This window comes from Cervus elaphus, chromosome 1 (assembly GCF_910594005.1).
Source record: "Cervus elaphus chromosome 1, mCerEla1.1, whole genome shotgun sequence".
Lineage (NCBI taxonomy): Eukaryota > Metazoa > Chordata > Mammalia > Artiodactyla > Cervidae > Cervus > Cervus elaphus.
Genome location: NC_057815.1, coordinates 16,802,513 through 16,829,578, shown reverse-complemented (window position 1 = coordinate 16,829,578; position 27,066 = coordinate 16,802,513). Strand labels below are relative to the sequence as shown.

At 39.4% G+C, this 27,066-nt stretch overlaps 2 protein-coding genes across 9 annotated transcripts in view; one reads left to right on the top strand and one right to left on the bottom strand.

Moving 5' to 3' along the window:
- ANKRD49 (ankyrin repeat domain 49) overlaps positions 1-22,555 on the bottom strand; it is a 52,602-nt gene extending 30,047 nt beyond the window's left edge. Inside the window, exons 1-4 of one of the 4 annotated variants that reach the window (XR_006338549.1) lie at positions 22,429-22,555; positions 9,750-10,100; positions 4,521-9,072; positions 1,335-2,372 (exon numbers count right to left, since the gene is read on the bottom strand). Coding sequence is in view for 2 of the 4 variants with exons in the window: in XM_043890664.1 (XP_043746599.1) it covers positions 8,611-9,072; positions 9,750-10,004 (717 nt within the window). In the remaining 2 variants the exon portion in view is untranslated. Of the gene's footprint in view, positions 1-1,334; positions 9,073-9,749; positions 10,101-19,388; positions 19,406-22,428 lie in introns of those variants that run through there. The other 3 variants (XR_006338554.1, XM_043890664.1, XM_043890823.1) reach the window with 3 other exon arrangements.
- Positions 22,556-22,597: 42 nt separating this feature from the next.
- Positions 22,598-27,066, top strand: part of MRE11 (MRE11 homolog, double strand break repair nuclease) — a 74,794-nt gene continuing 70,325 nt past the window's right edge. Inside the window, exons 1-3 of one of the 5 annotated variants that reach the window (XM_043890176.1) lie at positions 22,598-22,723; positions 23,501-23,618; positions 25,715-25,847. In XM_043890176.1, the coding sequence (XP_043746111.1) occupies positions 23,599-23,618; positions 25,715-25,847 (153 nt within the window). In that variant the 5' untranslated portion in view covers positions 22,598-22,723; positions 23,501-23,598. Of the gene's footprint in view, positions 22,761-23,500; positions 23,619-25,714; positions 25,848-27,066 lie in introns of those variants that run through there. The other 4 variants (XM_043890011.1, XM_043890101.1, XM_043890238.1 and 1 more) reach the window with 4 other exon arrangements.

The window sequence follows — 27,066 nt, the reverse complement described above, 5'->3', positions numbered from 1 at the left end:
ACCTTTGTATTTAGAAAATTATGTGAACTCTTCTCTATGTGGTAAGTGGCCAACCCATACGACACAGTAGGAACCCAGGTGTTCAATAAGCAGAGCTGGTAGTAAGGCCAGTCACGCAAATTTTACTTTAGAAATACTATTTGCTTGCACTAAACATTGATGGTTGTAAACTGAGAATCAAAGTGTTTTTGTAAGAGGCTTCAGAGTGAAACATTCTAGCATTTACAGGGTGAGCACACTGTTTATGCCAGCAGTCCATAAATGGCAAGTTCACAAAACCAGAGTATTTCCTGGCACTGTCCCAAACTTGAATCTACTCACTTGGAACATACTGAACCTTTCCACAAAGACAGTGGTGTGCACTGGTTCATCTGTGTGTCATGAGTGGCATAACCCTACAATGTATTATGAATGTAGGTGTTCTCCTGATAGAGCTCCTAGTAAGGAGATGAAAGCACAGCATTTCTTCAGAAAAGTCACAGCCAGGTGACCAGTATTGATGGCAGTGAGGGATCATCACTACCACCCAAGGTGTTTTCTCAAACACCCAAAGTGTTTCCCTAGCTGGGTTTAAGAATGACACATTCTTACTTCAACAGGATGAGAGCAGACTTCTTGCTAGCAGAGCCCAGTCGCCAGTTTGACACCCAGCATGTTTCCTTGCTGAGTCTCAGCGCTGAAAACAGACACTTGAATCAAACAACCTTGGGTAATGGAAGTGGAGTGACCTGGTTGTTCTCTGTGTGCTGAGTTGAAATAACCATACAAGGAATTGTGAACCTAGGTGTTCTAGCAGATGAGCTCTTGGGAAGGAGATCCGAGGACCATGCTTCAGCCATGCAAAATTCACATGCTGCATCAGGAACTGATAGTGGGGAAGAAAGAGTGTTTCATGGTAGGAATTCTTCAGCACCCAGAGTGTTCTCCCAGGTGGGGCTGAGAGTGAAACAGTCCATCCTGCCAGGCTCCTCTGTCCATGATGGGATTCTCCAGGCAAGAATACTGGAGTGGTTAGACACTCCTTTCTCCAGGGGATCTTCCCAACCTAGGAAAACAAACCAGGGTCTCCTGCATTGTAGGCAGATGCTTTACCAGCTGAGCTACCAGGGAAGCTCTTTTTCCTAACAATAGTAAGTTTTTATATCCTCAAACACTACTGTAAATTGACTACATAAAAATAATCTTAAAGAAAATGGAAAAGAAAGAAAACTGAATTTTTGTTATGATTATTTGATAAACTAACTGGTGATACTGAGATTAGTAACACTCATGTGAAAAGCAGTAATGTTTGAACAAAGTTTTCTGTAAACAGTTCAAAGAAAATAAACTCAATGTGCACCAAAGGATATCTTCTTTAATCAACTTTACAAAGATCAAAGGTGGTAGAACCACAAAGACATGCTTGAAACTTATCTTCATCTCTCACTAATTGTATGACAATTTACTTAACCTCCATAAGCCCACTTCCCTGTACATACAATGGCATCCTATCTCAGAGTTTTTGTGAGGCTCACATAAAGTAATGTATGTGAGTACCTACAGCACAGTCTGCACCCAAAGCTGTTATTATCACAGTGGCTCAGTGTAGCACAACTGGATATATAAAAACTTTCATAAAGAAGACCATTTGAGATTATTCTACTTGTGCATTACATTAAAAATGATTAGGGAAGGCTGATAAACAGATGTAAATTTTTTTTTTTTTTTTACACATTATGACTTTAATACATTTTATCTTGGGATTCATTTTTAAAGCAAAAGTCATCTCTGTTGGTTTGCAACCTCGAGTTTCCCGGGTGAAATCTGAGATTGGCCCCCATACAGGCAGGATTAGGAGAGACCGAAGAAAGCAGCAGACCACTCCAAGTGGCAAGTTTAATAAGTAAAGGGGGGCTTATATAGGAAGCTTGTCCAGGGTGACTGCAGGATGAGCTGAACTCCCCTTCTGCCCTCCAGAAGCTTAAAAATTTGTATAGAGGCCTTAACTGGGTTCAGTCATGTATTGAGTTCAAGGAAGTCCCAATAACACATTGCTCTCCCAAGGTCACATCCTTGGAAGGGTTCCCACAGTGGAAACAGTAGGAAGAACATACATTCCAAGGACAGGGGAGACGGTGAGAAGCCTCCACTGCCTGGGTTGGCCCACATGCTCTCAATGACCTTTGCTGAAAGGTCTCCAACAATTGCCAAAATAAATTACACCATGTTATTTTCTTTTTAATAATTAAGGGTTCTAGAATGGCAATGACATTATGAGATTATCTTCTATTTCTGCAGTTGTTGACACTTGGAAGATGCCAACTCTTTCTCCATTTCCTTCTTTTCTACAGAAGTGGTTGGCTTCTCTTACCCCATTTCTTCTAAGATCTTTTCTAAACAAAAGACTGTGCATCAATTTCATTGCTTTTTATCCAGTAGTGCAATAAAAATTTTACCTTTGTAATCATACAACTATTAAAAATCAGGATTTGTTTCCTATTTCCCTTGATACCAGAAGTTAGACTTTTTCTAAATTCTCTAGAATTTCTCATCTGACTTAACGGATAAATTTCCTAGAGGCAAGAGACTTCCCTGGTGATCCAGTGGTTAAGCCTGTGCTTCCTTCCACTGCTGGGGCTATGGGGTTTGATCCTTGGTCAGGGAACTGAGATCCCACAAGCTGGGCAGTGAGGCCCTCCCCAAAGAAAGAAAAAAAAGTAAAGGATGAAAAAGAAAAAGAAAGTAAAGGGTAGAAAAAAAAAGTTTCCTAGAGACTAAACCTGTGAACAGGAGTGTTTTTCTGACGTATGAAACTCAGTATTGAAGAGTTCTTTTTCTAACTGTATATTTTAGCCCACTTTTTGAATATGTTTGAATGATCTCAACATTTTAAGCAGAATCAATGATTATATAATTTTTGAGTGTCCATTGATAAATATTTGGAATGCCTAGCAAAATCTAAGAAAAACATGACTTTAAATAAAATTTACTTGAATGATAATAAAACAACTCTGTGGCTAGCCAAATTCTGAAATCTCCTGTCTTAAGGACTTCTGATGACATACAGCAGGAAACACTTGGCAATGTCTGGAGACAGTTTTGGTGGACACAACTGGGTGGTGGGGTGGAAGGGACATCTAGCGAGTAGAGGCCAGGAATGCTGATAAACATCAACTAATACACAGGTTGCTCCAGCATATTTGAATACACAGAATTTGAATACACAGAATTATTTGGCCCCAATGTCAATAGAGTGAAGAACCATGACACACGATTACTTTTCTGTATGGACTCCAAAACCTCATTGTTCAAGCTGCAGACTAAAATCAAAAGCATGGATGAAAGGATCCATCTTAATACCCTTTTCTTCCTTTTGATTCTTTTTGAAAGTCATGCATATCTTCAAATAAGAAATATGCAAAGAACAGAGAAGCAAATCTGAACTCTAGTGCTTTTTCTAGTATGTGTCATGAAGGACTATTTCTTGCTCCTAGATTTGGTCCCTTCAATCAGGTTACATCTGCTTCATGAGTTATTATATTTGGGTTTAGAAAAACCTGAGAGACACCTGGTTTTCTAATAAAGGCAGGCTCACATTCTCATTTGCTTTTTATTGCTAAAAATTGCCTTGTTTAAGACAGCTGTGTCTGAAAAAGGAATTCCAATGACCACTCAGGAGTCAGTGCTTATGAACGCACATTAATTCTCCAGTGATGTTCTCCTAACTTCCAAGCACTGTCTAGCAGAGACAAAATGCTGAACATGTTATAACAGAAACGGAAGCAAGAAAACAAATTAGGTACTAGTTTGCTCTTAGATTTCATAAGCCATTTCTTTCATTAAACACATTTTCAGGCCTACAAATTTCTGCTTTTCTGAGATCCACTGGCAGATGGGGCTATGTCATTCAATTCATGGTGAGGACTATTAGATGTTCCTGAGGGTTGACTGAATAATTAAAGTGATAAACCAAATATGAGTGCTTTTATTCCATTTGCTCAGCACTAATAAGACCCATCATGAAAAGGGAAAATGGCATGAATTTAAAACCGCTCATTTGGTAAGTACCAAAAAGTTCCATATATAGAATGAGCAGTAAAGTATTCTGAGTTTCAAGGCTCTGGGTCCACAATGGAAACGGATTCTCTCTTAGAATCTCATTTCCTTCAAGTCCTTGTAATTAGCTGTAATTAGCTAGGTAATACGGAGTTGACCCTTAAACACAAGGACTGGGGTGCTGACCCTCTGCATAACCGAAAATTGACTTAGCTGTTTAAGAAGCTCTTTGTTGAATATCCTACTAAAGTCATGAGAAAGAACTATAGGATTACCAAGGGAGAACTTTGGGATCTTCAAGGATCCAAATACCTAAAATAAAAAGGGCAGTCCTGCTTGAAATGTTGGGGAGAGGAAATACCTTATCTATATTACATCTCATTTATTCCTCACAAAACTCTAACAAGATAGATACTATCTGCATATTACATGTGAGAAAACAGCTCATTTGCCAAAAGGCAATCATGATTTGGACACAGATTTACCTGACTCAAAATTTCCTGCTCCTCCTCTTAGCCTTCTGCTTTGCCTCCAGGGAAAGTTTCAGGCATCTTGACCTGTGCTGAACAAAGTAGCCACTAGTCAAATGGGGCTCATCTGAATTAAGATGTGCCATAAAATACACTAGAAGCAATGACAGATATTTTCTTGGGCAGAGGATGAGATGATTAGATAGCCTCTGTGACTCAGTAGACACAAATTTAGGCAAACTCAGGGAGATAGTGGAGGACAGAGGAGCCTGGAATGCTGCAGTCCATGGGGTCACAAAAATTCAGACATGACTTACTGACTGAACAACAACATAAAATACACAATGCATTTTGAAGATGTACTATAAAAAAGCAAAATGTCTCAATAATTTTAAAATATTTGTATCATACTTGAATGAATGCTTTGGATGTATCAGGTTAGATGATGTGGGTTGTTAAAATTAATTTCACCCATTTGTGTTTTAATGCAGCCACTAGAAAAAAAAACTTAAAATTACCTATGTGGCTCACATTATGTTTCTATACAGTAGCGCTGATTTTGATCATTTCCACTTAGGTTCCCAGAAGTGAAATTGTAGGATTCCAAAGGGAAATTTTTAGGAATTTAAAACATCAAAATGCTACACTCAATCCTTCTGTTTACTGTCTTCTGAACTTAATAAACATGGATCTTTAATTCCCTCTAGAGAAAGCACTCTGTCTTACACAAGTTGAATGGTCATCCTATGAACCTACAGAGGGACTAGAGCATCCCACGGTAACTAATGAAGTAAGCCATTATCAATGATTTTGTGATCATGTTTGGTACCTCCCTGAGTCAAAGCAGTGCTGTAGATTCCTTGAGTCATTTCGGGTAGGGTGAAGATGGCACATGTTTTCATCAGGAATGGAGAACTGATGCAATTTCATTTTGGTATGGGACCTAAGTATTAGACCAAGTTTTACTTCTCTGAGCCTCTTTTTTTTTTTTTGCCCCTCCTCTGGGCCTCTTTTGATCATGATCTTCTAGCATAGGGGTAAATGCAATAATAGATGCCAATGAATAGAAACAAATGGATGCTTTCACGTCCATAGTATAAAAATGCTAAATCCTTTCACTGTTTTAAGTTGTGAGCCAGAACAAATGTTTGGGCCCTGGAGAAGCACATTTAAGATTTATAAAAGCAAAGTTAACTAATTTCATTGTGGGTCACTGTCCCTTGAACAATGACAAAGTCACCTCTTCCTCAAGCACATAGTTACAGGTAAGCCTTGTTATATGCAAAACAGATTTTATTTTTTAAAAAGTTCTTGAGATAAATTCTGTAAGACTAACGAAAATTTTGTTTGCAAATGGATTTATTTAGTCTTCTTAAAGGCAACTGGTAAACACAGGTAATAAGGAGTTGACCCTTAAACACAAGGATTGGGGTGCTGACCCTCTGCATAACTGAAAATTGAACTTTCTCACTGTAACTGTATCTGTGGTTCTGCATCCACAGATTTAACCACTGCACAGGTTGTGTGCATGTAGGCATGCGTGCTCAATTGTGCCCAACTCTTTGCCAACCCATGCACTGTAGTCCACCAGGCTCCTCTGTCCATGGAATTTTCCAGGTAAGAATACTGGAGTGGGTTGCCATTTCCTTCTCCAGCACCGGTTGTGTAGTACTGCTTATAAATGGACCTGCACGATACAAATGTGTGTTCAAGGGTCCACTGGGGAGTGAAAAGCATGATTAGCGCACATCATCTGTGGACTGAGGAGTCAGAAAATACTAAGGAGAGTATCGAATCACTTTGTTGGGACTTCCTGGCAGTCCACTGGTTAATAAGACTGTGCACTTCCAATGTGAGCAGTGTGGGCTGGATCCCTGACTGGGGAACCAAGGCCTGCAGGCCATGAAGCACTGCCAAAAAGAAAAAAAAAAAAATCACTTTGTTATATACCCAAAATACATAATATTTTATGTCAAGTATACTTAAAAAAGAAAAATAATAAAAATAAAATTAAAAAACCACCAAGGAAGGTATAAAGGAAGCAAATAATACAAGTTCCATCCTCAGGGTTGGAAGGGATTTCTCTAATATGTAGAAGTTTTCTCCCTAGGACTGGTTGAGTGATTGAGGACTGAAAAAAAGGGAGAAGTCGCATCTCATTTTCTTAGAAATAAAGCAGCTCCTTTGGAGTCATACTCATAGGGAAAGCTTATATATATAAAACACGAATGCAACTCATTCCCACGTAAGAAATGAGCCATAGGCTCTGTGACTCAGGTAGCCTCGTTTAGCAGTCTAACGGGGTAGCTGGTACTGTCATTTCTATCAGCTATACCTTGTCATTTGGTATCACTACATTAGGTCAGATTAAACAGAAATCAACCTTTCACTTTCTGCCAAAACTGTTATATCAAAGGTATTGATACTCTGAAATAGTTATCTTCTAGCCAGAGATCATAAAATAACCAAAGCTCTCCTAAGTCTTAAAAACACTGTCACAATGATTCAGTTTATATGTCATCTTTAACTTTTCTGAGATGATCCAATCTTGTTTTAACCTAAAAACTGCCACATATATTTGATTAAATAACGTTGTTATTTAGTTTAAGGTAACTGGGTCACATGGGCTGGGTCAAAAGAGTCAAATACCTTGGTGGACATTTAAAAAGTATAACCATAGAGGGAATTCTCTGGTGGTCTAAGTGGTTAGGACTCTGAGCTTTCACTGCCAAGGATGCAGGATCAATCCCTGGTTGGGGAACTAAGATCCTGCAAGCCCCGCAGCACAGCCAAAGAGAAAAAAATAAAATAAAAACTCTCTCTCCATATATGTTTATATACACACATACACACAGATATACATACATATAACCAAAGCAAAGGCCCATTAGTTCAGCTCCCTTTCCCCAGTGTGTTAGTTCTGGTGCTGAGAAGTTGAGAGAGAACTCTTTGTTTTAGTCACAGAAGGGCACAGGAACACGAAGCTGCTGCTGGAGAGACACAAAGCTAAACAAATGTATGCTGGGTAGACAAACACGTTATGAATCCAAGGAAGATACACACAGGTACAAGAATTATTCATGCTCTTTCTTGGTAGTTTAAAACCTTTATTATTATTTTTTTTTAGAATATTTATACTTATGCTCTTGTTGTTATCTACAATGTGGCTTTTAAAAAAACGCCTGAGCCACTTTGTGGTTCTTGCCCCAGTAAAATCATCTTAGAATTTCTTTTCCCTTGTCACTTTGACTTTGTGTGGCTTCTATAAAATGAGGATCCTGGAAAAGAACCCTTCCTGTGACCCTGGGAGATGAGGTGAGCAGGACCGGACAGGTAAAACTAGCTGGATGGCAAATAGGCTACAACTACCTGGACCAAGGTATAGTTGTGCACATGTCTTAAGCGTCATGCTGACTCACCAGGAGAATGAGGATTATGTAGGCTGACCAGGGTGAGGTAGGAGGGTCCACAGGATTGTGTGGATTGTGGAAGGAGAGGCAGTATATAACATTCGTAGATTAAACATCTATGGTTCTATTAATAAAAAACGAAGATCTAGGTTTCTCAATTTTTCTTTAAACTCATGAAGATTCAAATCACTAATAGGTTCATTCTTATGGTTTATAGTGAAAGCAAATGGCTATGGTGATGCAGAAAAGACATCTGAACTGCACCAGTATATTTAAAATTTTTAAATGAAATTCTGAGTTACCTGACCTTATAAAAATATATGTTGATATACTAAATACTCCACAAAGCTCTAGGATGGGGGATATTGTAAATGTAAAAATACATTTCTCTTGGATCAGCACCAAAAATATTAGTTTTCTGTACAACCTCTGACAAGTTTTTCAATATAGGCAAGTTAAAATGATTTGGTAAAAATCACAAACGCCATGGAAATCATTAAAGATAAATCCAAACAACTTTCAAATACATTTTGACATCAAGGTCAGGCAATTCACTTGGAGGGATAGTATTCTGAGTACCACTGAAATACTCTCTTAAGACTTTTGATGTCAACTTTGTACAACGGGGATATTTCATATCTCACACAAAGCAGGCACTCGGACTTAGAAACTTAAGAAAATTATTAGAACTGTTATTAAGACTGAGGTGAACAATTTGTGCAGCCTTCCACAATTTCAAAGAGGTAGTGATAGATACCGGTCCTCCTGGCGATGTCAAATGCCGTTTCCTCCAGGCTGTTCTTCAGACCTGGCTTGATGTAGCGATTCATTAGGAGGAGCTCCAGGGTGTCTTTGCTGTCTCCGTTCCCAGCGGCAAGGTGTAGGGGGGTCAGGAGGCCTTTCGTTTGGGCGTTGATATCTGCATCATGCTGCAGTAAGAAAGAAGCCACTCTGGCATTATTCCACTTACAGGCACTGTGCAGGGGTGTCCAGCCATCCACGGTCACCGCGTGGACATCTGCCCCGTGTGCAATCAGCTCTCGGACCACATCCAAGTGCCCACTGTAGGCTGCTCGGTGGAGTGGTGTGTACTTGTCTTCATCTTGAGTGTTCACGTGGGTAGCCCTTTCTGAAAGCAGTCTCCGCACTGTGGTCAGCTGAGAAGAAAACAGATCTTTCAAAAACCCAACATGAAACAAAATAGTAAAAAAGGAACATGAAATGGTCTAGTGGTGTTAGACTTAAGTTAAATGAAAACTTCCTTGTTAGTAGATGACTGTAAAATAAACATAAGATTTCTTTTGGGGAGGAGGACAACTGACTTAACAATGAACAAGTCAGCGTTAATTATAAATTCTTTTGGGTTTTTTTCCCCTCATAAACTTGATTTTATGAATGTGATTCTCTAAAAACCAATCCATATGTTTACTCCTGGTCCAATTAAGGCTTACTGCACTAAAGCTACAGTTAGGTGAACAATACAGGCTAGAACCATGTTTGATATGTTTCATCTGTGAAGAAAACATAATAATGGAACATTACGTTCTGATCTTTTGGTAGTAGGATTATCACACCAATATGCACGGTGTATAAAACTGTAAAACATAAACTTTTATTAGTAGAATACAATGCTAACAAGGAAATCTAGAGATTAAGAAGCTCAATTCCTTCTAACTAAAATAACCTCAGACACCTGTTTTCATGAAGTGATTTTTTTTTTCAGTTTGGTCTGAGGACAAAATGAGCTTCAGGGACAGGTCCTCTGGCTTCCAATCTAGTAGTTTTTCTACTAAATTAAGGTTTCTTTTTAAACTGTTCTTTTCTCTTTTTTTACCCGATTTTTTTCAGCAGCCCAAAGAAGCAATTTGCTTGGATCTTTTTCCATTTTTTTTTCTTGCAGTTGATACCACTCTTCAGTTTCTTCATCTTGCTCCTCATCTTCATCAGAATTCCCTACCCAGAGACTTTGGGTACCAGTGGGAATAAGGTGTCCATGTGTTTCCAACAGTTCAAGTTGGTTGAAGTGTTCAGAAAAGTCCAAGGAGTTCTCTGGGTCTGGTTTGTCATGATTTACTTTCTCTTTTTCCATTTTTACTACTATTTTAAATATAAATCATTTCAAACATGAGGATATAAATAATCTCTCCAGAGATGATTATGTCTGCTTTATTTTATTCATCAAGATCTGAAAACACAAACACAAAAATTAGGAGCAAACCAGTAATTGAAGCTTTATTAATAGCATAAATAAGTCTTGCAAACATACACAAATATACTCTGTCTAAATTTTTTGGTGTTTATTAATACTCTTTATATTCGTCAAATATTGGAGCTGACAGATTTCAGTTATCTTTATTTTTAATGGCCTAATACTCATTTTTATTGTTTTCTTCTACTAAGTCAGTAGTTACGACTCTTATTTTGAATCTATTGGTTTAGATACTATAAGTATTATGCTAACAGTTAATTAATGCTTGAAGTTTTAAAATTATAACTAATACAATAAAAATGAGAACAGTCACCATTTTTATAAACTAGACACATAGATGCTATAGAAGAGAAGCAAAAATTTGTAGTTCCTAAAAACTACTTCCAAGAATCAGAGATTTTTAGAGATGGAATATCCCCCAGAGGACACATGTCCCAATCTCTCATCAATGCAGATATCTTTACCATGACATCTATAATAATCATCCTCTTTCTACTTGAACAATTCTGGCTTAGGAAAATTCATGGCTTTAAAAAGTAGTCCTGTTTACTGACAGACAGCAATTGTTCTTAGTTGGGTTCTTGTTGTGAAACATGATTCTGGCTGTCATGCACTCCTTCACTCAACAAAGATGAAAAAACACCTGGCATGTGCTAGTCTCTCGATGTTATGTGCTTGGGCTTGGTGGCTCAATCATGTCCAACTCTCTACAACCCCCTGAACTGTAGCCGGCCAGGCTCCTCTGTTTAAGGGATTTCCCAGGCTAGAAATCCCTGGAGTGGGTTGCCACTTTCTTCTCCAGGGGATCTTCCCAGTGCAGGGATCAAACCTGCTTCTCTTTTGTCTCCTACATTGGCAGGCAGGTTCTTTACCACTGCACCACTTGGGAAGCCCACCAGTCTCTAGGTACTGGGATTCAATAATGAACAAGATCCATGTCTTAACCTCATGAAGTTTACCATCTAGTTAGGAAGGCTGGCAAAAACAGCATTAAGTACTATCATAAGACTGTAACCAGATACAATGAATATACAGGAGACCCATAATTAACCCAGTCTTATGGGATTACTGAGGGCCTCCCTAGTGGCTCAGCGGTAAAGAATTTGTCTGCCAATGCAGGAGACATGGGTTCAATCCCTGGGTTGGGAAGATGCCCTGGAGAAGGAAATGGCAACACACTCCAGTATTCTTGCCTGGAGAATCCCATGGACAGAAAAGCCTGGTGGGCTACAGTCCATGGTTTTGCAGAGTTGGACATGACTTAGGGACTAAAATACCACCACAAGGGATTACAGAAAGCTTCCTGAAAGAAATGATATTTATTCTGCTAGGTTGCCATAAAAATTTATAAACAACATCAGTTGAAAGAGTTATGCAGGGGGGCAGTCCCAAGATGGAGGAATAAGATAGGAAGACCACCTTCTCCCCCACAAATTCATCAAAAGATCGTTTGAATGCTGAACAACTTCCACAAAACAACTTCTGGACGCTGGCGGAGGACACCAGGCACCCAGAAAGGCAGCCCATTCTCTTCAAAAGGAGGTAGGAAAAAATATAAAAGAAGAGAGACAAAAGAGTTAGGGATGGAGACCCATTCTGGGGAGGGAGTCATGAAGGAGAAGTTTCCAAACACCAGGAAACCCTCTCACCGGCAGATCTGTGGGGAGTTTCAGAATCTCAGAGGGCAAGATAACCAGGAGGAAAAAAAAAAACCCAAAACCCACAGAACAGGTGCCTAACCACAACTCCCAGCAGAGAAGTAGCCCAGATGCTCGCATCAGCCACTGGGGGCTGGACAGGGAGGCACAGGCTGCATGCTTAGAGTAAGGACCGGGCCTAAAGGCCCCGAGGACAATCTGAGGGAGTTAACATGAGACAGCAGCCCAAACTGTGGGATAGCCAGAGAGAGAGAGAGAGAAAACAAGAACTTTCCTGTGAAAGGCTATAATTTAATGTATAGCCTGGCCCGCTCACAGAGCAAAGGATTGTGTGATCACCAAAGAAGAGCTAGTCGGCTGCATACAGTCCCCTCCCTGCCAGAGGAAGAGAGGCAGGCGGGTGACAGCCAGAGCCAGATGACAAGGGGCTGCTCCAATCTCGGCCTCAGAGACCGGCATCCTCCACCAAACTATGAGCAGGCCCCCAGTTGTTAACCACATCTTCCTGGGATCCTGGATGGTTGACATCTGCCAGGAGAGTTGCAGCCTGAGATCAGCTCCCCAGAGGAGACACATGGCACACCTGAGACTAGAGAGGTGATTAAGACGCATGGCCCACCTGGGAGAGTGCGCTGGCCAAGCACCTGGTCGCTTGAGCTGCTCAGACCTGGGAAGGGCACAAAATGCATGCCCAACAGTACTGTGCCTTGCAGAGTACCCTGAGTACCCGAGAACCTGAATCCGAGTGGCTTAGACCTGGAAAGTGCAGGAAACCCAGGGCCCGCTTTGGACAGTGCCCTGCAGAGCACCCTGCATCCTGAACAGTGTAGAACCGCAAAGCACACACCATGAGCTTGGGCAAACCCAGTGTGGTCCATTCACTGCGAGCACTCCCCACACCCACCAGTGATATTTGCAGGGTTCCTCCCTTCCCCAAACACAACTAAACAAGTGAGCGTAAATAAGTGACCACCTTCACCCCCTTGTGTCAGGGTGGAAATTAGACATGGAAGAGACTTTCAAACAGAGGAAGCCAGAATAAACAAAGAAGAGGGACCTGCTCTGGAAGTGACAAGTGCAACAGATTAAAACCCTGCAGTTAACATTGACTAAGCATTGGAGGGGGCCTATAGACTGAGAAGAAGTGCAAGCTGGAACAAGGAACTATCTGAAACTGAACTGACCCCACACTGCCCACAACAGCTCCAGAGAAATTCCTAAATATATTTTATGTTATCACTTTTTTATTTTTTAAAAAATTTAAGTTCTTTACTACTTTAATTTTCACTTTTATAACCTACTGCTGCTGCTGCTAAGTCACTTCAGTCGTGTCCGACTCTGTGCGACCCCATCCCTGGGATTCTCCAGGCAAGAACACTGGAGTGGGTTGCCATTTCCTTCTCCAATGCATAAAAGTGAAAAGTGAAAGTGAAGTTGCTCAGCCATGTTTGACTCTTCGAGACCCCATGGACTGCAGCCTACCAGGCTCCTCCGTCCATGGGATTTTCCAGGCAAGAGTACCTACTATTACCTTGCAAAAAAAAGACCCTATTTTAAAAGCAAATTTCATATATATATATATATATATTTTATAATTTTTGTGATTCATTTTGTTTTGTATTTTTAATATTGTATTTTTGAGAGTCTAACCTCTACGCTATGTTTAATCTTTGCTTCTTGGTATTTTTTTTTTAATCAATTTTGTACCTTTAAGAATCTAATCTTCAGTATCCATGTTCCCTTAGGGTTGTGATTACTGGCTTGATTGCTCTCTCCCATTTTGACTCCCCCTCTTCTCGTCTTGGTCACTTCTATCTCCTTCCTCCCTCTTCTCTTCTCTATGTGAACCTCTCTGAGGGTACCAGATTGTGGAGAGCACATAGGGATTTGATTACTGGCTACACTGCTCTATCCCCTTTTGTCTCCCCCTCTTCTTGTCCTGGTCACGTCTATCTCCCTCCTGCTTCTTCTCCATGTAACTCTGTGAACCTCTCTGGGTGTCCCTCACTGTGGAGAATATTTTCACCATTAACCTAGATGTTTTATCATCAGTGCTGTATGGATGGAGAAGTCTTTAGGCTACTGTAAGAATAAGACTGAAAGCCAGAGGCAGGAGGCTTAACTCCAAAACCTGAGAACATCAGAAAACTCCTGATTCCAGGGAACATTAATAGACAAGAGCTCATCAAAAGCCTCCATACCTACACTGAAACCAAGCTCCACCCAAGAGCCAACAAGTTCCAGAGCAAGACATACCATGAAATTCTCCAGCAACACAAGAACACAGCAAAAGCTGAGAGAATTCAGCATCACCAAACCAGCTCTTCAACAAATGCTAAAGGATCTTCTCTGTCAGGAAACACAGAAAAGGTTTATAAACTCGAACCCAAAACAACAAAGTAAATGGCAACGGGATCATACTTATCAATAATTACCTTAGACGTAAATGGGTTGAATGCCCCAACCAACAGACGAAGACTGGCTGAATGGATACAAAAATAAGAACCAAAAAAAAAAAAAAAAAGACCCCTATATATGCTGTCTACAAGAAATCCACCTCAAAACAAGGGACACATACAGACTGGAAGTAAGGGGCTGGAAAAGATATTTCATGCAAAAGGAGACCAAAATAAAGCAGAAGCAGCAATCTCACATCAGACAAAATAGTCTTTGAAATAAAAGCCATGAAAAGAGACAAAGAAGGACACTACATAATGATCAAAGGATCAATCCAATTAGAAGATATAACAATTATAAATATATATGCACCCAACATAGGAGCGCCTCAATACATAAGGCAAATGCTAACAGGTATGAAAGGGGAAATTAACAGTCACGCAATAATAGTGGAAGGCTTTAATACCCCACTCACACCTATGGATAGATCAACCAAACAGAAAATTAGCAAGGAAACACAAACTTTAAATGATACAATGTAGCAGTTATCCCTAATTAATATCTATAGGCCATTTCACCCCAAAACAATGAATTTCACCTTTTTCTCAAGTACACGCAGAACATTCTCCGGGATAGATCACATCCTGGGCCATAAATCTAGCCTTAGTAAACTCAGAAAAACTGAAATCATTTCAAGCATCTTTTCTGATCACAATGTGGTAAGATTAGATGTCAACTACAGGAAAAAAAACTATTAAAAATACAAACATATGGATGCTAAATAACATGCTTCTGAATAACCAACAAATCATGGAAGAAATAAAAAAGGAAATCAAAATATGCATAGAAACAAATGAAAATGAAAACATGACAACCCAAAACCTATGGGATTCAGTAAAAGCAGTGTTCATTGGAAGGACTGACGTTGAAACTGAAACTCCAATATTTTGGCCACCTAATGTGAAGAGCTGACTCATTTGAAAAGACCCTGATGCTGGGAAAGATTGAAGGTGAGAGGAGAAGGGGATGACAGAGGATGAGATGGCTGGATGGCATCACCAACTCAATGGCCATGAGTTTGAGCAAGCACCCAGAGTTGGGGATGGACAGGGAGGCCTGGCATGCTGCAGTCCATGGGGTCGCAAAGAGTCAGACATGACTAAGTGACTGAACTGAACTGAACTGAAAAGCAGTGTAAAGGGGAAGAAGGTTCATAGCATTAGAAGTTTACGTCAAGAAACAAGAGAAAAATCAAATAAATAACCTAACTTTACATCTAAAGCAACTAGAAAAAGAAAAAGTGAAGAACCCCAGGGTTGGTAGAAGGAAAGAAATCACAAAAATTAGGGCAGAAATAAATGAAAAAGAAAAAAAGCAGACTATAGCAAAAATCAACAAAACTAAAAACTGGTTCTTTGAGAAGATAAATAAAATAGACAAACCATTAGCCAGACTCATCAAGCAAAAAAGGGAGAAGAATCAAACCAACAAAATTAGAACTGAAAATGAAGAAATCACAACAGACAACACAGAAATATAAAGGATCATAAGAGACTAGTATCAGCAACTCTATGGCAATGAAATGGACAATTTGAAAGAAACGGATGAATTCTTAGAAAAGTATTACCTTCCAAAACTGAACCAGGAAGAAATAGAAAATCTTAACAGATCTATCACAAGCACAGAAATGGAAACTGTAATAAAAAATCTTCCAACAAACAAAAGCCCAGGACCAGATGGCTTCACAAGTGAATTCTACCAAAAATTTAGAGAAGAGCTAACAACTGTCCTATTCAACGGTTCCAGAAAATTGCAGAGGAAGGTAATCTCACAAACTCATTCTATTAGGCCACCATCACCCTAATACCAAAACCAGAAAAAGATGCCACAAAAAAAGAAAACTACAGGCCAATAGCACTGATGAACATAGATGCAAAAATCCTCAACAAAATTCTAGCAAACAGAATCCAACAACATATTAAAAAGACCATACATCGTGACCAAGTGGGCTTTATCCCAGGGATGAAAGGATTCTTCAATATTTGCAAATCACTTAATGTGATATACCACATTAACAAATTGAAGGATAAGTGAAGGATATGATTATCTCAATAGAGGCAGAGAAAGCCTTTGACAAAATTCAACAACCACTTATGATAAAGACTCTCCAGAAAACAGGCATAGAAAGAACACACCTCAACATAATAAAAGCCATATATGATCAACCCACAGCAAACATTATCCTCAATGGTGAAATATTGAAAGCATTTCCTCTAAAGTCAGGAACAAGACAAGGGTGACCACTCTCACCACTACTATTCAACATAGTTTTGGAAGTTTTAGCCACAGCTATCAGAAAAAAAAAGAAAAAAAAAAGAAATAAAAGAATCCAGTTTGGAAAAGAAGTAAAACTCTCACAGTTTTGCAGATGACATGATCCTTTACATAGAAAACCCTAAAGACTCCACCAGAAAATTACTAGAGCTTATCAATGAATATTGTAAAGTTTCAGGATACAAAATTAATATACAAAATCCCATGCATTTCTATACACTAACAATGAGAAAATAGAAATGAAATTAAGGAAACAATCCCATTCACCGTTGTGATGGTGAATAAAGAATAAAATACTTAGGAAAAAATCTACCTAAAGAAACAATAGACCTACATATAGAAAACTATAAAACCCTGATGAAAGAAATCAAAGATGACACAAATAGATGGAGAAATATACCATGTTCATAGATTGGGAGAATCAATATAATGAAAATGACATACTACCCAAAGCAATCTATAGATTCAATGCAATCCCTGTCAAGTTACCAATGGTATTTTTCACAGAACTAGAACAAATAATTTCACAATTTGTATGGAAGTATAAAAAACCTCAAATAGCCAAATCAATCATGAGAAAGAAGGAAGAATGGAACTGGAGGAATCAACCTGCCTGACTTCAGACTATACTACAAAGCTATAGTCATCAAGACAATATAGTACTGGCACAAAGACAGAAATGTAGATCAATGGCACAAAATAGAAAGCCCAGAGATAAATCCACACACCCAGGGACACCTTATCTTTGACAAAGGAGGAAAAAATATATAATGGAGAAAAGACAATCTCTTTAGTTGTGCTGGGAAAACTGGTCAACCACCTGTAAAAGAATGAAACTAGAACACTTTCTAACACCATACACAAAAATAAACTTAAAATGGATTAAAGATCTAAATATAAGACCAGAAACTATAAAACACCTAGAGAAAAACATAGGTGAAACACTCTGACATAAATCACAGCAAGATCCTCTATGACCCACCTCCCAGAGTAGTGGAAATGAAAGCAAAATAAACAAATGGCACCTAATTAAACTTAAACGCTTTTGCACAATGAAGGAAACTATAAGCAAGGTGAAAAGATAGCCTTCAGAGTGGGAGAAAATAATAGCAAACGAAACAATTGACAAAGAATTAATCTCAAAAATATACAAACAAATCATGCAGCTCAATACCAGAAAAATAAATGACCCAATCAAAAACTGGACCAAAGAACTAAACAGACATTTCTCCAAAGAAGACATACAGATGGCTAAGAAGCACATGAAAAAATGCTCAACACCACTCATTATCAGAGAAATGCAAATCAAACCCACAATGAGGTACCATCCCACCCTGGTCTGAATGGCTGGTATCAAAAAGTCTACAAATAATAAATGCTGGAAAGGATGTGGAGAAAAAGGAACCCTCTTACACCGTTGGTGGGAATGCAAACTAGTGGAGAACCACTAGTGTTCTCCAGCCACTATGGAGAACAGCGTGGAGACTCCTTCAAAAACAGAAAATAGAATTGCCATTAAACCCAGCAATCCCACTGCTGGGCATACACACCGAGGAAACCATAATTGAAAGAGACACATGTACCCCAATGCTCATCCCAGCACTGTTTACAATAGCTAGAACAGGGAAGCAACCTAGATGTCAATTGGCAGATGAATGGATAAGAAAGATGTAGTACATATACACAATGGAATATTACTCAGCTATTAAAAAGAACACATTTGAATTGGTTCTAATGAGGCAGATGAAACTGGAGCCTATTATACAGAGTGAGGTAAGTCAGAAAGAAAAACACCAATACAGTATACTAATGCATATATATGGAATTTAGAAAGATGGTAACGATGACCCTAAATGCGAGACAGCAAAAGAGACACAGATGTAAAGAACAGACTTCTGGACTCTGTGGGAGAAGGCGAGGGTGGGATGATTTGAGAGAATAGCTTTAAAACATGTATATTACCATATGTGAAATAGAAGACCAGTCCAAGTTCGATGCATGAAACAGGGCACTCAAAGCCAGTGAGTTGGGACAACGCAAAGGGATGGGATGGGGAGGGAGGTGGGTGGGGTATGGGACTGGGGAACACATGTACACCTGTGGCTGATTCATGTCAATGTATGGCAAATCCACCGCAATATTGTAAAGTAATTAGCCTCCAATTAATATAAATTCATTAATTAAAAAAAAGTACAGCATATTAAAGTTTAACCAATTAAAGAAAATTAGTATAATAGATATTTTAAAAATATTTCTCAGCTTCCTAATTATATTTGTTGAAATCTTTTTAGTCATTTAAGACTCCTCCCAGAAGTTGCCTCTCTCTTAAGTCTTTCTTGAGCCAGCATATTAGATCTCTCTAGTTTCTCCTGTTTCTTGGTGATACATACTGTCTTATCACTACTTTTATTCTTGTTTTAGCCTCTAAAAAGACTGTGAGCTTAAGGATAGGGACTATATTTAACTTACATTTATGTCCAACTTTTATACAACAAGCATTAAAAACATTCGTATAATTAACATGATTAAAGTGCTATCACTTGATTTTGCTTGGAATGGATTCTGAGAAATAGAGTTACTCATACTCCTAAGATACAGATTCTTTCTACCTAACTTTCATGAGTTTTAATTGAGTGAATCCTAACGCATTATTGCAAAAAAGTAGAGGAAAACAACAGAATGGGAGACTAGAGATCTCTTTAAGAAAATTAGAGATACCAAGGGAACATTACATGCAAAGATGGGCTCAATAAATAACAGAAATGGTAGGGACCTAACAGAAGCAGAAGATATTAAGAGGTGGCAGGAATACACAGAAGAACTGTACAAAAAAGATCTTCACAACCCAGATAATCATGATGGTGTGATCACTCACCTAGAGCCAGACATCCTGGAATGCAGTCAAGTGGGCCTTAGGAAGCATCACTACGAACAAACCTAGTGGAGGTGATGGAATTCCAGTTGAGCTATTTCAAATCCTGAAAGATGCTGTGAAAGTGTTGCACTCAATATGTCAGCAAATCTGGAAAACTCAGCAGTGGCCACAGGACTGGAAAAGGTCAGTTTTCATTGCAATCCCAAAGAAAGCCAATGCTGAAGGATGCTCAAACTACCGCACAATTGCACTCATCTCACACGCTAGTAAAGTAATGCTCAAAATTCTCCAAGCCAGGCTTCAGCAATACGTAAACCGAGAACTTCCAGATGTTCAAGCTGGTTTTAGAAAAGGCAGAAAAACCAGAGATCAAATTACCAACATCTGCTGGATCATCGAAAAAGCAAGAGAGTTCCAGGAAAACATCTATTTCTGTTTTATTGACTATGCCAAAGCCTTTGACTGTGTGGATCACAATAAACTGTGGAAAATTCTGAAAGAGATGGGAATACCAGACCACCTGACCTGCCTCTTAAGAAACCTGTATGCAGGTCAGGAAGCAACAGTTAGAACTGGACATGGAACAACAGACTGCTTCCAAATAGGTAAAGGAGTACTCCAAGGCTGTATATTCTCACCCTGCTTATTCAACTTATATGCAGAGTACATCATGAGAAACACTGGGTTGGAGGAAGCACAAGCTGGAATCCAGATTGCTGGGAGAAATATCAATAACTGCAGATATGCAGGTGACACCCCCCTTATGGCAGAAAGCGAAGAAGAACTAAAGAGCCTCTTGATGAAAGTGAAAGAGGAGAGTGAAAAAGCTGACTTAAAGCTCAACATTCAGAAAACTAAGATCATGGCATCTGCTCCCATCACTTCATGGTAAACAGTTGGGCAAACAGTGGAAACAGTGGCTGATTTTATTTTTCTGGTCTCCAAAATCACTGCAGATTGTGATTACAAGCATAAAATTAAAAGACTCTTACTCCTTGGAAGGAAAGTTATGATCAACCTAGACAGCATATTAAAAAGTAGAGACATTACTTTGTCAACAAAGGTCCGTCTATTCAAGGCTATGGTTTTTCCAGTGGTCATGTATGGATGTGAGAGTTGAACTATAAAGAAAGCTGAGCAGAGAAGAATTGATGCTTTTGAACTGTAGTGTTGGAGAAGACTCTTGAGAGTCCCTTGGAGGGAGGGAGATCCAACCAGTTCATCCTAAAAGAGATCAGTGCTGGGTGTTCATTGGAAAGACTGATGTTGAAGCTGAAACTCCAATCCTTTGGCTACCTGATGCGAAGAGCTGACTCATTTGAAAAGACCCTGATGCTAGGAAAGATTGAGGGCGGGAGGAGAGGGGGAAAACAGAGGATGAGATGGTTGGATGGCATCAGGGACACAATGGACATGAGCTTGAGTAAATTCCGGGAGTTGGTGATGGACAGGGAGGCCTGGTGTGTTGCAGTTCATGGGGTCGCAGAGTCACAACTGAGTGACTAAATTGAACTGAATGCATCATTATATTTTAATACTAGTGCCAAGAGCATTTAAGTCAAGTTTAAATCTATCACTCATGACCAATACCTTCTCTGGACCTATTATTTTGTTGCACAATGCAGTGTTAGTCGCTGAGTCATGGCCAACTCTTTATGACCCCATGGACTGTAGCCCACAAGACACCTCTGTCAATGGAATTCTCCAGGCAAGAATACTGGAATGGGTTGCCATTCCCTTCTACAGGGGATCTTCCCCACGCAGGGATAGAACCTGGGTCTCCTCCTTTGCATGTAGATTCTTTACCGTGAGTCACTAGGGAAGATCCTATGCACAAAGAAAGGACTGCACTAAGGAACTTTCTAAGATAGTTCAGTATTTCAGATCAGTCATGAGACCCTATCAAAAAGGTTTTTATATTCTAATATTTTCACTTTTTTCTCAAACTATTCTCTGATGCTTACAACGCAATATACATCTATTCATTAAACAGTTAATACCAGTAAATAATGTAAAGTTCACATATTAACTACAGCATCCATAGTAACAATACTGGGGCTTCCCCTGGTGGCTCAGCTGTAAAGAATCCACCTGCAATGCAGGAGACTCAGGAGAGGTGGGCTCGATCCCTGGGTCAAGATCTCCTGGAGGAAGGCATGGCAACCCACTCCAGTATTCTTGCCTAAAGAATACCATAGATTGTGGAGCCTGGCAAGCCACAGTCGCAAGAGTCGAACAGGACTGAAGCTACTGAGAGTGTAGGTATAGCACAGCAACATTATAGCACAGATCTTGTGCCCTTACTCTCCTTTTTATAAAAACTCTTTTTAAAATTTGAATTTACTGTTCCAGGTAAAATAAATTACATACAAAAATTTCTTAATTAATTTAAAAAGGCAAACTCTGCTGCATCTCCCTGACTCAAGATTTAAACAGTCGATCAAGATTTCTACTTGATGATATTGCAACAGGAGGAACTAGGTTATGTTTTTTAAAGATCACATTCCACGAATTATGTCAACTCTTAGACAGCTCAGCGACAGGTGGAGCCATAAGCCCCATTAGACAGGCGAAGGCGCTGAAGTTTATAAAGATTAAAACAACTTTCAATGGAACTAAAGGCCCAGATTTTCTAATTCAAAAGTTTCACATTATTATTATTTTTTTATGCACTGTCAGCACAAAGCAATACAAGTGTGCTGAATCTCTGGGGTCCACGGAGACAATCAGGAGACACAGGGAAAGGCTTGTTAGCTAGAGGCCGAATGTTCAGTCTCCGGGGAGGGTAGTGAGAGAGAAGGCCACCAGTTCCGACCCTCCGGCACTGGCCGGTCACTTCACAGGCCCAGGAGGCGCATATGCGGCCTTTAAAACCTCTAAGCCCGAAGAAACCGCTCTAGCCCTACCGAGGATCTACTTCGCGGCCGGGTTTGCAGAGCTCACCACAGGTCCACAGGGGCCCGCTCCTTTCGGTTCAGGAGCTCAAAGGTGGCGCCAAGCGACCAAAAAGTGTGACCACAGACAAGAAAGAGCTACCCACCTCGGAGTCGGAAAATCGCCGCCGGGAACCTCGCTTCCGGGTTCTGTCTCCTCGGCTACTCAGGATTGGCTCCTGTACGAGGGCGGGGCCTCGCGGCAACTTTTCTTGCAACCTCGCGGCACTCGACAGCCAATGAGAGCAGTTGAAGCGCTTGCGTAATCAATGAGGCCTCGCGAGAGAAGGAGAAGCTGTTACTCTCCCGCTTAATTCAGGTTTACCAACAAGCCAGTTCAGAGACGCCATCCCGGCTGGCGCTGTTGCTTTTGTTGTCGCGATTGTCCCTCCTTCTTCCCGGGTAAAAGCCAGCTTCGGGTCCCCAGGGTGGGGCTGTGGTGAGTCCAGGTGTGGGGTAATTTGCGAGTTGCTTTTTGTGTCTGCGGCGTCGCGAGCGGAAGCCCAGAGAGGACTGACTTTGTGGGAAGAATGGGCCGAGTAGGTTCTGGAGGAGCTTGGAGGTTCCGCGAGTTCTGTGGTGCGGGCGCGTTGAGGCTTAGGATCCTCACCGAACCGGCCATCTGTGAGTGGGAGGGGTCGTTCTACTGTGGCAGCCTCTCCTCCTCAAAAGTGAAAGTGAAAGTAAAGTCGCTCAGTCGTGTCCGAATCTCTGCGACCCCGTGGACTATGGCCCACTAGGCTCCTGCGGCTCTTTTCCTTCAGCGACGTGTTTTTGTTTATTCAAACGTGGACCCCTTATCCTTTCAAAACAAGCCAGTTCTTTAAAGTAATTCTGTGTTTAAGCAGAAAGTACAGGATCTTCTTAGGCTCCAGAGTAGCCCTTGAATGCAACTTAAACATTTCTGTTCAGAGTTATTCGTGTGCTAAACCGGAAGTATTGTGTGACTCTTTTGCCCATTCATTTAACAAACATTAGCTTCCCACAGGGCAAGCAAAAGGAGCTAGGAGAGGAGTTTAATTATAGTGGTAAAACTGAAGTGGCACTGGAGACAGGCTATTTTTTGTTGTTGTTAACATTAAAAATAAAAATATAGTAGGTGCTTAAGTGAAAATTAGACTCTTCCAAAATTGCCAGTCTGCATTTTTAAAATGTGTTTTAAATAAAATTTTGTTTTAGAATTTGGAATCGAGTGAGTTTTCTGACCTATTTGAGCACCGGACCCAAAGGTACTTGCAGAGGGAACTGGTCTCGGAGAAGGTGGACTGACCATAGAAATGAGTCCTGCGGATGCCCTGTAAGCACCTTTCTTCCGAAATCATTGTTGGTTTGGGTTTCTACCAGATAGCCTATCGACTATGATCACCATAAAAGAAAACTTACTTAGTAAATAAAGAGCTTGCGTGAATACAAGTGTTAGTCGTCAAAAAGAGTATTTAGAATGGTTAACAATTCATACTGTATGTTTATTAATTAAAGATAATATGCAGCTGTAGATTGGGGTTTTGCAGTAGATTGGCATTGCTGTATAAATTTGTTGTTAGGTTTTTGTCTTAAACTATTGAAGCTATAAATATTCTTGAACTAAGCCTTACTAGCTAATGCAAGTCTTTTAGAGCACATTTTTAGAGGGATAAATTGCCCTAGTACTGAATAAATTGCAAATGAATCTGACTAAAATGAAGATAAATAAAAGAATTAGGAAAAATAATGTGGGAAAAGCTTCCAACTTGGAGTCTTTAATCCTGGTTTTAATTTCTTGATTAGTATTGTTTGACCCTGAGCAAGTTAGCAAGCCTTTAAACTTCACCTCATTTTCTTCATTTGTATCATCAAGGTAAAATGACTCTCAGATAAATTTTCATATTTAAATGAAAAAACTTAAGTGAAAATACTTTAGAAATTGCTGTGGAGTCTGGGTAGTAATGTGATTTGAAAGTATTATGACTTAATCTGTATGTATATAGCAGTCAGAACTGTGCATATCATTTTGAACTTTCTGAAGAGACATCTTTTCTGGAAAATTCTCCTGTGTATAAAGATTTGAATTTTAGAGATATATAAAAGTTTGTTTTTAAGTTTGTACAATTTTAGTGAAAATAGCCTGAGTTTTAATCCTGGCTTTTAGTACCATTTCTGCCATTCTGTTTCATGATAAATCAGTTAATTTCTAGTATTTAGCCTCCTGGTTTTTCAGAAACAATAATACTCCACCTCTTTATATGTGAGAGTTGAGATGAGATTAGAGATACCAAATTATTTTAAAGACAGTTAAAAGTCACATTAAGTTTCAGTTCAGTTCAGTCGTGTCCGACTCTTTGCGACCCCATGAGTCGCAGCACGCCAGGCCTCCCTGTCCATCACCAACTCCCGGAGTTTACTCAAACTCATGCCCATCGAGTTGGTGATGCCATCCAGCCATCTCATCCTCTGTCGTCCCATTCTCCTCCTGCCCCCAATCCCTCCCAGCATCAGGGTCTTTTCCAATGAGTCAACTCCTTGCATGAGGTGGCCAAAGTATTGGAGTTTCAGCTTCAACATCAGTCCTTCCAATGAACACCCAGGACTGATTTCCTTTAGGATGGACTGGTTGGATCTCCTTGCAGTCCAGGGGACTCTCAAGAGTCTTCTCCAACACCATAGTTCAAAAGCATCAATTTTTCAGTACTCAGCTTTCCTCACAGTCCAACTCTCATATCCATACATGACCACTGGACAAACCATAACCTTGACCAGACGGACCTTTGTTGGCAAAGTAATGTCTCTGCTTTCTGTTGCTTTGAATCTTTGGAGTACTACCAAATTTAAATGGCATTGTAAATTCATTTTTTTACTTGGCCAAATTCATTAATGGTAAGCTAACTTTGTATGGAGAGTAGTCAAGCAAGCCTCTTTAGGGGCCTGGATGTAAGTTACTAGCTTATTAGAATAGAAATCTACTTATAAAGTAAGAGGAGTGCTTTTTAAATTAACTAGTTAATTCTAATTTTCCTGGAAAAGTGCAAAGTAGATAAATAGCAAGTTTAGATACTGAGATCAAATTCTCTTAGATTTTTGCTGTGGAACAGAGTAGGAAAATAAGCTTCAAATCCAGGTTACATATGAGTGTATAAAACTGCTTGTAACACAGTTATATATTTTTGAAGCAGTTACAGAGCCTTTTAAAAAGTGCGTATATATTCTACATTGTATTAGTGGTAGGAAAAATGTGATGTTAATAAACTAGTGAATGCTTAAAATTTTCAGATCTTGTTTAGAACTGGAAAAATTATTTTATTTCATAATTGCTATTTATAGATTTAGTTTAGTTTTTTTTTTAGATTTAGTTTAGTTTAAATGTTCAATTTGCTTGAACATTCTTTCAATAAAAGTGTTTCTCTTTTTTAAATGCAGCGATGATGAAAATACATTTAAAATCTTGGTTGCAACGGATATTCATCTGGGTTTTATGGAAAAAGATGCTGTGAGAGGAAATGATACATTTGTAACACTCGATGAAATTTTAAGACTTGCCCAGGAAAATGATGTGAGTTTGGTTTTCATTTTTGCAATTTCTACGAAGTTCCTGTCCTTACTCTTTTCCCTTTAGAGGTTTGTTTTATATGTCCATGTACTCAAATTGCCTGCTTAAATATAAGTATGCTAAAAGCTCAAATCAGATTTCATGTGCCTTATTCCCTGAATTCAAGTAGGAGCGACTTTCATAAATGGTCTGTAAAACTTTATGAAAATTGATGAAGTGTTTATTGAGTGCAGCATGTTTCTATTTGAACTGTAAAGATGACTGTCATAGTTTCTGCTTTCAAAGAACATACAGCAGGCAAATCAGCATGTGAGATATGATAAATGTCTAAAATGCTCAGATGCAAGATCATATGTGATAAGAGCCATAAGAAAATTATAAACATCATTTCCTGGGAGATTAGAGGTAGAAGAGATCACATTTAGAAGAGAACAGCAAGATGAGATAAATTAAGTGGCATTTAACTTGGGCTTGGAAGGAATATAGCAGCCCTGTTGTCTCACTGGTGGGTCTTGTGTTAGAAAGAGGGCTGAAAAACTAGAAATGTGGTTTGAGCTTCAGTGAGAGCTTCAAATGCCAGATTAAAGAGTTTGTATCCAACTTAATAGAAAGTCTTCTGGCAACAGAGTATAGCATGAAGTCAAGATTAGTTTGAGGCTTTTTTAAAGTGGTGGCTTGCAGTGGAAAAAAGGAAGTGAATACAAGAGCTATTACAAAAATAGGGTTTGCATACTTTGATTAGGAGATGCAGATGAGGGAGAAGGGATGACAGTATCTCTGAAGTGTGTTAAGTTTGGGTGAATGGTGGTACCAGTAATAGAAGTAGGTTTTAAATAAGGAAGATTTCTTTCTTATTTTCATACTTCCTTATTACATACTTCATTATGTGGGAAGGTGATAAATTTTGATTTAGACCATTTGAGTTGGAGGTTCCAATAAGATATTTAAGGAAACCTTCCAGCAGACAGATAAAATGTCCATCTAGAGCCCAAAAGACAACTGGGGAATAAACGTAAATTCGGGTGACTTGCAAACTATTATCTTCAACTTTGACTTTTTCTGAGTTCTGTTCAGTTTTTCTGTAAGTCCTTTAGTTCATATTTCCAAATATTTATGAGTGGAACCTCTCCACTATTTTCTGCCTTTAAACTGAATCCAAAACTTTTATCTTATTTTGCTGAGCTACAGTATCTCCCCTTAGGGTTTTTTTTTTTTTTTTTTC